The following is a 9,843-nucleotide window of genomic DNA, read 5'->3' on the forward strand; positions in this document are numbered from 1 at the left end:
TGGTGGATTTGCAGGGGCAAGATGAAGAACAAGGAATAAAGAAGTGAAGGTTTGCCGGGGTAAAAGGGTGAACAGTTTGCCGACTTGTATGCCGTGGCAATTCGCAATTTCAGGAAGATGACCGAGTCAACACTCTACGTACACCAGTTTCAACCCAATTCTACTTGTACCTGATAAATACGCCTAAAAAAGAGGAGGAGATAAATCTTGGGCTATTGGTTTTATCTTAGAGAAAAAGAATTTAAAAAGAGGAAAAAAATCATGAGATAATGAGATAATAACCTCCTACCCAAAAGGAAGAGATTTTTAAACCAAAAAGAATTTAAAAAGAGAAAAGATAATCTTGGGCTATTGGTCAAACCCTAGTACACTTACTTATAAAAGGCCAATGAATGAGACCTCAAGAGAAAACACAACAAACAGAGAATAACTAGACGAGAAAATCCTAAGGCAAGAGTAAAAGGGTTTTATTGAAAGAGGAAGTCATCCTCTCGGCTAACACAGAGCACTGTGCTGCTGAAGTGTGGACCAGCAGAAGCTGTTCTCCCAACGTTCTTCCATTATTTCCTTAGTGCTCTCTTGTGAACTTATTTGTTTGTAAACAATGGTGATGGTTTGGAATTATATTTTCCAACTGATGAGTTAAATCTCATCGGGTTGGGATTATTTTGATGACACTTAACTGTTTTTAATTTTCATGGTATAAATCTAATTATTTTACTGTCCATTCAATTGTTTAAGTGCAATCCCTAGGAATAGTCGATGGCATATTATTCTTGTTAAGTTGATTTAATGTGGGAAATGTTAGATTACTTAACTAATATTGAATTCGAATGATGCTTGCATCGTAAAGAAGGAATTACACAAGTTTCTATAATAAGACCTTGTATGAGCAGGGATAGTGACTTGAGGTTTTTCCCTTTAAAGTGGCAGACTACTCTAGGACTCTTCTGCATAGTAAGTTAATCAAGATTTTGCCACGACATTCTTGTCAGTAAGGTTGATTCTGAATAATCCCAACCTATTGCATAAATATCATAGACACTATATCTTTATTCTTTGCCAAAGTATCTTTGCCACAACATATTTAGTAGTTATTTATTTATAAAATATTTGCATATCACTCTCATATTTGCCATTGCATTCCTACTATCACATTTGCCATAGCATTTCCAGTTATTTACTAATTCCATATATTACTCATCATTGCATAATTACCTTAGTTTTGCCATAACATTTCATTCAATCATTTTGCCATAGCATTAACCTGACTTTATTAAAATAACTTGACCAACTTTATGCCTCAATCCGATTCTCGTGGAAACGATACTCACTCATTACTTTATTACTTGAACCGACTTGTATACTTGCACAAAAATCACACATCATTTTACACGCAACAGTTATGGTCCTTAAATTATACATAACTTTTTGGCATTTTACCTCTAGAAAAGAGTAAATCACCTTCTTTAAAAGTTATGTGCTAATTTGGAAGATCAAGACCACAGTGCACAAAGATTTTAACATATTGATAAATTTAAGTATGTGTTTGTACCTAATTTTTGTTCTTGATGATTTGGCATAATATATATTAATTTATAAAATTTTGTATCTGATATATTATGATTTTAACAAGTGGCCTCAAAACCTCGCCGAGTCGAATCATTAAGAGCAAATCGATTTTTTATTATTTTTGAATGATTTTTTCTAAATTTCATATTTTGATTTGGCATTACAGTCGAATATTTTAGTGTTTATCTTGAAATTTTTTATTTGGATGTTATTATGAAATCAAAATTTTAAGGATAATTGCATGTTTAAAGAAATTTGGAAGTTAGGCTAAATGGCTATTCAGACAGCTAAATTTCTTCGAATGGCTCAGGGTTCGTATGGTTCAACCACAATGCTTGTGTAGGAAGCTAGAAATAGCAACAACATTCCAAGCGTTATATTTATTTCAGTTCAAACAAATTTATACAGAATATTTAAAATACAAAATAGAAAGATGTAGACACTTAGCAACACCTTTTTAGACGTTTAATGTTTATTTCTATAATACCATGCCTACCCAATTAATCACTACATTATAAATAATTTTTTATTTTATAATATAATTATTTAAACATTTTCATTTCAACCAGATGTTATTTAACATTAACATCCTTTTCTCTTCAATAAAACTTTAAATCAAAACTCAAACATTAGTAATGGTGTAATTTGCCTAGACAAATCCTAGCAAAGAAAAAAACACCACAAATATGAAAACCCAAGAACAAAGCCTTGTAGTAAAAACAGAGAATCATATCACAACAATAAAATAACAGCAATGGTGTTTTTCTCGTATCCAGATATATATATATATAAAAAACACCCAAATTCCAAGACGCAAAGCTATTAAAGTTCTTGAAAAAAATAAAAAGCTTTAATCTAAAATTGCAATTAAAGTCCGAAAATAAAATCTCAAATTACTTAGGACCAATGTCCTTCAGAGCACAGATCTGCTCCTCCCCCATTGCAGACATCACAGACACAACCAGGTCTTTTCCCTCAGCAAAACCATCCTTGATCTGCAGTCGAACAATGATGTTAACAACGCCAATCCCACATCAAGGGTGCAGAGATACGAAACTAAACTATAACTATCAAGAATATAAAAACGCAATGGCAGTTGTATGTATATGCAGAGCTCTCACACGCTCAGTTTTAACCTCCCCTTCAGAAAGGGGCAGCATCCCATACTGAGCTACTAGGAAGTGCATAAAAAAGGCTTTGTTGTTTCCAGAATTCATATCAGTATACAACAACAAAGGTTACTCTATAGCAAAAGAGCAGTATGTTGAAAATATATGCAAAAAGAAAAGTGTTAATTAACCTGTTTCAACAAGTTCTCATCAGTTGGGAGCCTCAGATCATCCTTAGTGTCTCCACTATCAGTCAGCAAACTCACCTGAAGAGATTAACAAGTTAAAAAACACAAGCAAACATGCAACTTCTAGCGGAAAAGAAACAAAAGAACTTACAAATCCATCCTCAGAAATGTCAATCAACTGGTAGTCAGTACGATTGACATGCGGAACCTGTTAAAACCCAAAACATAAACATTAATTAACACAAATGCAATTTACATGACAGATTAAAAGTTAGAACAACAAAAGAGAAACAACAAAGACTTATGGAGTAAGTAATCATTTCATACATCACAATTGTGGGAAGAAGGAACAATATCTTCGAGCTTCTTGGCAGTGAAGATATCGATTCCAACAAAGTGACACTTTGCATGACCATGCTTCCCGGTCTTGGAGGTGGAAACTTCAACAACCTGCCACACACCGTAGAACAGAAATCAAGTTTACTAAAATAAAAAACCAATCTATATTACTCCGATTCTTTCTTGTTTTACAAATTACCCGTGTAAGATGCATAGTTAGACACGGTTACAAGGATATATCGCTCCTAGGACCCTTCAAATAGACTGAAAATTTTTAATAAAACCCAAATCTCTGTATCAAACAGATGTCCATATCCCACATACACACAAGTCCAAGTAGCATTTCAGTCAACCCATCAAACACTAATAAGTCGCATGCATCAAATGCTTGGTTATGACTCGTGATGAGAAGATTCATTAAAAAACTACTAATATTTTAACACTAAAGAGTCTAGTGTTTTATATATATATATACTTTTTCCAACTTGCTCTTACATCAAAAGTTTGCATAAAGATACAGAAAAATATCAGAAAAGTAAACTCTTCTTTGATTGCTATTTTCATTTATGGTTCAAAAATAATATTTTAGTATTCATGATTTCTAATGGTAAAATTTCTGGAAACAAAAAGTAAATAAACAGCTATAAAGAAAAAGTAAAATTAACACAGATTTCAATTAATATCAAACTTAACATATAAATTTCAATATTCCAACTATTAAAAAAAAAAAAGCAACAGATCTGAACCCTAACAATCGGAAGAAAAAAAAACTAAATCAGAAAAGATGAATACGAGTTTAGTTTCAGGATAATATCAAACAGATCTTTAAAAAAATAAAATAAAATAACAAATTTCTAAGAATCAAGAGAGGGAACCTTGCAGGGGCGATTTTTGATGACGATGTAACCGTTCTTGCGGATGGTGCCGGCCTGCTGAGGGTAGGTTTTGGAAGCGCCGGCGTCGGCCTTGGACTCGAAATGATGCTCCTCGTCCGACATTTCCGGTTTTCAAAGTGGCGTCTTTGGGTGTCTTTTGGCAAAAGCAGACGATGGGCGGAGTAGATGGGGGGCAGGTGATGAATTGGTGCCTGTGGGTTTATATAATAGCTTTTGACTTTTACGAATTTAGGGTTTTTCTTTTAAAATTACAAATATATTAGAATTTATCATTATTACAATGTTATAAATATATTTATACGTAAATAAAAATTTTGTGAAATTATTTATCCAGTCACTCCAATCATTATTGTATTAGAAAAATAATTATTAATACAAAAGGTTATTAGAAATTGATGAACTTTTTTCTCCAACTCTAGTTTTACCACAAACAAGAAGAAATGGTTTGGAAGGTCATAGCCATAGACTGGTTTGGAAGGTGTGGTGCTAGAGGAAGAATGCAACCCAGTATTGAAAGAAAATTGGGACCATGGTAGGTAGTATACTTGTGGGTGTTAGCATCCTAAGAAAGTCACCAACCACGGATTCACTACCTCTATTTGGAGGGATTGTAAAATGTGCTTATACCTAATTTGGTGTTAGGAGTTCGTACAAAAAAGCATTATTATTGTGTTTAGTAATTCTTTTTAGAAGCATTTTTGACATAAAAAATATTTCTGAAACAAAAGAAATGCTAAACAAAGTAACTTTTAAAATAAATTTTTTACTTTTCAAAAGCAATTTTCCCTAAATGGAGAAGTTAAAAGTTTTAGCTTTTCTCTCCTAAAAATATTTTTTGACAGCTTAATTACGTTTTTACCCCTCCAACACATGGTACTTATTTGTTATATTAAAATTTAAATTTTATTTTTCATATATTAAAATATTAACAACAAATTGTAATAAATTATTTTCTATATTCTTATTAAAATATAATTTTAACTAATTTCAACCTTATTTAAATGCTTATTGGTTATTTTATAACACAATGCCTAAAATGAACATTTTATTTCTCAAAAGCACTTTTTGAAAACAATACTAAACACTTGAATCTTGAATCAAATTTTTCAAAAGTACTTCTCAAAATCACTTTTCCCAACACTTTTTAAAAGCAATTCTCAAAAGCATTACTAAACTAACCCTAAAAAATATAACATCACGTCAAAAACATGAATCTTGGGATGTCATGAAGTTGGACAATTTCTCTACAAAAAGTATTTAGTAATAGATTTGGTAGTACAAGGGTGAGCAATAGAATCAAAGTGAGTATTTGTTGGACAATCGGTGGCCACCAAGATAATATCATAATCAAGTCCTAAAATAAAGGCTTATGAGATATCCTCCCAAATTTGGGTTGGTATGGGAAAAGGTTGCATGAGACAAATGTTAGAATCGTAAAACTTTGATATAAAACTTAATAAATCAAGATTTATCATGTTAGATCATCAAGAATAAATCAAGGACAAAACTAAATGCGGAAGCATACCTAAATCCATTGTTAGAGATTGCCCAGAAGGTTTTGATCTTCCAAGAAAATAGTTTTTCTCTTTGTACAATTCTTTTTGATAGAGATAGAAAAGAAATATGATATATATTTCTTGACATCACTACCTTTTTTAAAAATAACGATTATAAAATCGGTTTGGGTATTTATAATTTGGCCTCATCAAATTATAAATATAACTTATGGTATCTACACATTATTTTTCATGACTCTTTAATACCTATGACACTTATAACATAATTAGTCACTTAATTTTGTATCACACTTTATAATAGCATTATACATTATACATATGTATTTGGTAAGGGAAGTACTTGGATCTCTGTTCGAATGAGTAATAAAGTAAGTTCCTCACTCGATTTCGTAAGAGAACTATATTGGACTATAACCGAAACTAAAATGTGTATTTGGTGTTGGTACCTTAATGTTATAATAGAATCGAAGCGCAATCTAGATAGATCTAAAGCGTAAACATTGTGAAGGTGTAGACTTTGCATCGTGTGACTTTCATTCAAGGTGTGAGATTTTAATAAATTAAAATAGTGGATGAATTTATCTATAAAAATTATATATATGTGTTTCAAAATAATTGTTTTCGTCTTAGCCAAACTTATGACTAAATGAATACATAAAGGATTCAAGGTGCATAATAAATTCCTTATTAAGGATTTGCTACAAGTAAGTACCTCGATTTGAGGAATCTATACTGCCAAAGGTGTGTGTAATGTCACTGTATGATTCGATATTGTTTCGTATTTATTGTGATGCTAAAACATGTCATCGATCTGATATTGATATTGATATTGATACTGAAAGCATGTTAAATCATGTTCATTAAGATTGTTAAATATGACTGCATGTTTAAAACATGCCACTGATTCTGTTAAAAAATCGATCACATGATAAAATCATGACCACTATTACTGAAATATTGATCGCATGATAATTCATGCCTACTGATTCTGCTACTGATTGCATGTTTTAATCATGCCTACTGTACTGCTCTGTTATTGTTAAAAACATGTCATACTATATTGTGGTTAGGGCGATTATGTAAAGAGGAAGTACTGGCAGTTTATTTGCATTTCTAGTTGCTTGTCCATAATACTGGCAGTTTGTTTGCAATGCTGTCACTTTATCTGCATTACTAGTGGCTTGTCCACATAATTGGCAGCTTGTCTACAATACTTGTGACTTGATCACATTTCTGGCAGTTTATCTGCATTACTGGTGGCTTGTCCACAAATTGGTGTGTTATTGGCTGGATGAGGTCTAAGGAACTCTTACTATGATGTGTAGTGGAGTTGGATAGGAACTCTTTTTGAAAATATTGCATTGACATGATCATGCATATTGAAATTGTGATTTCGTACAGTTTTTAAATTCTCTGTTATTGAATGGCTTGACTGTTATTTACACTATTTATTACTGTATATTTGAGTCAAGACTCACAATGAGCTTATTACCTAACTCATTAGTTTACTAATCTTATAGATAACCCCCTAGATTAAGACTTGCACATGGCTATCAGAAGAGCTTCTCGAATGTTTTTATTTTTAAGTGTTTTAAACGTAATTTTAATAATTATTTTGGGACTATAATAATTTTTATATAGACTGTGGCATGGGACTTTATTCGGGGATTTTTATTTTACTTTGCATGACTTTAAGTTTTAAACTGCTTATTTGATATTTAAATGATTTGCATGAAAAATTGGTTTTAATGAAAATATGATATTATCACTAAATTGGCTGCATTATTGAAAATAAGTTTTAATAAAATACAACTTAATTTTTGAAATGATTAATCTTTACAAATGAAATTCTAAAGACAATTGATTTTTGAAATTAACATGTTTTCCTGAAATTATGAAAAATAACCAAGTTCACTAGTTTTGAATAAAGAGGCAAATGGTTTTAAAATATGTTTAAAATTACGGGAATTTTTTTGTGTCCTTCCGGTGGCCAATGTAGCTTTCAGAATTCGACCATAACATCTAGGCCGAGTTTTAGAGGTTACAATGACGAGGAACTAAGTGAAAGGGAAAACTTTTTTATTTATGAATTTAAAAAAAGAATGAGGAACTGAGAAAAGTTAGTTGAATCCAAAATGAAAAAGAATTTGTAATTTGAGAGTTAAAATCAGAAATAAAATCAATGGAAAAGCAATTGAATATAGTGATGAAGAATGCAAAAGATTTGAAAAGGAAGAAAATGGTGTATTGTCTTGGAATGATAATTTCTTGGATAATATGTATGCTAGTGATGATGTTTATAAAGTAATGTAGTTAGTGTTTATGTGTTTGATGTAGTTGGTTTCCTAAATTTGCTTTAATTGAAACTACTGAATTGTAAGATTAGTTTTTGGTGAATATATGGTATTTTTTTTGTTTTTGAAATATTTGACGAGTTTTTATGATGTCTTGGACAACAAGCAAGATGAGTTTTTATGCCTGATAATAACAAAGAAAAAATGGAAATTAAGACTAATAATTAAAGTAAAGAAAAGACAAAGACAAGTGAAGAAAAAGAAAGAATAGAGTCGATTTTGAGGCGAGAACAAGGTAGTCAATACCACACCAGTGGGCACACCATTTTTCTACTTGAACTGGTACGTACCGATACCATTCTATTTTGGTGTACTATTTTGAATTTACTGATGTTTTGAAAATAATAATATTTAAATATATCAAATGAATTAGATTAAATATTTTCAAATATAAAAATATTAATTAATTATATAAATTATTTATCAATAAACTTCACAAATAAAATTTCATTATTTAACAAATTTAAGGTAAACAAGGACAAAGTTTGTGGAGTTATGCCTTCCATTTTGGACTAAATAGTGTGTGACGTTGCAACGAGGAAGTGTTCTTCGTCTGAACAAGCAGCCAACTTCATGATGAGAAGAAAGCCCTCGTCTCGACGACGCAATCATTTTTCGTCTCGATGACGCAATGCCACGTCATGACGTGGCGATGTGCAATTCAATTTTTTTTGTTTTCTTCTCCCAATTAAATTCTGTTTCTAGTTTCCCATTTAAACTCTGATTAACTTAGAGTTATTCTAGTCAAATATGATACAAATGTCACCCTATAAATATGCCTTAGTTACTCTAGGTTACATACAACACAAATATTCAGATTGGGAGAATTATGTTTTTTTAAGGGTTTTATTTTTGAGGCTTTAGATTTTCCTTTAATTCTCTCTATCTTTGTTACTCTCTTTTATTATATTGAAATCTCCTTTTGTTCATGGTTTTTTGTCCTCTTTTGAGGAGTTTTTTCACGTAAAATTTATGTATTCAATCTTCTCGATTTTATTATATTTACTTGTTCGTTGTATACACGAGTTAATTCTCAACAAAATGGTATCAGAGCTAGTTCAATTTTCGCATTCAGCCCATTCAGAGATGGCAACATCAAGGTTTGATATCGACAAGTTTGACAGCATCACAAATTTCAGTCTGTGGCAAGTTCACATGTCAGCAATTCTGATCCAAAGTGATCTTGAGAAGATCATTGTAGAGAGGAAACCTGAAGACATGGAACAATCATAATCGAATAGGTTAGATAAAAAAGCTCTAACCACAATTCAATTATGTCTAACAAATAATGTGTTACAAAAGGTTTTGAAGGAGAAAACAACATATACGTTATGAAAGAAATTGGAAGGCTTGTACATGACAAAATCCTTGGCCAACAAATTAGTATTAAAACAACGTCTCTACACATTCAGAATGGTTGAAGGTAAGTCTATTAGAGCTCATATTAGTGAGTTTGTTACCCTTCTTAATGACTTAAAGAATCTTGAAATAGAAATTAAAAATGATGATTAAGTTATGTTGTTGTTAGCTCTTTTCCCTCTTCTTATAAAACTTTCAAAGGAAGTCTGATTTATGGGAGAGATCATCTATTATTTAAGGACGTGAAGAGGAATCTGCTGAGCATGGATAAACTTGACAACGAGTTAGGCCTAAAAAAAAGGTCAGATGGGCAAGCCTCAATTCTAGTTGCAAGAGGCAGACAACAATCCAAAAAACTAGATCGAAATAGGTCTAAAGCGAGATCCAAATCCAAGAACCGTGACAAATACTGTGGCTATTGTAAAAATGTAGGTCATGTTAAGGTAGAATTCTGGAAACTTCAAAATAAAATTAAAAGGGATACCGAAAAAGGTGAGAAAGATAAGTAG

General features: G+C 31.4%; 1 protein-coding gene across 1 annotated transcript; it reads right to left on the minus strand.

Annotated features, from left to right (window-relative positions):
- Positions 1-2,280: 2,280 nt before the first annotated feature.
- LOC105788432 (eukaryotic translation initiation factor 5A) lies at positions 2,281-4,345 on the minus strand. Its single transcript, XM_012615336.2, has 5 exons — positions 4,084-4,345; positions 3,197-3,319; positions 3,021-3,077; positions 2,873-2,947; positions 2,281-2,567 (listed from the first exon to the last, which is right to left on the minus strand). Exons 1-5 carry the CDS (start codon positions 4,204-4,206, stop codon positions 2,466-2,468), a joined length of 480 nt encoding a protein of 159 aa, XP_012470790.1. The 5' UTR covers positions 4,207-4,345; the 3' UTR covers positions 2,281-2,465.
- Positions 4,346-9,843: the final 5,498 nt, after the last annotated feature.

The sequence above is a fragment of the Gossypium raimondii genome, chromosome 2, assembly GCF_025698545.1.
Source record: "Gossypium raimondii isolate GPD5lz chromosome 2, ASM2569854v1, whole genome shotgun sequence".
Taxonomy (NCBI): domain Eukaryota; kingdom Viridiplantae; phylum Streptophyta; class Magnoliopsida; order Malvales; family Malvaceae; genus Gossypium; species Gossypium raimondii.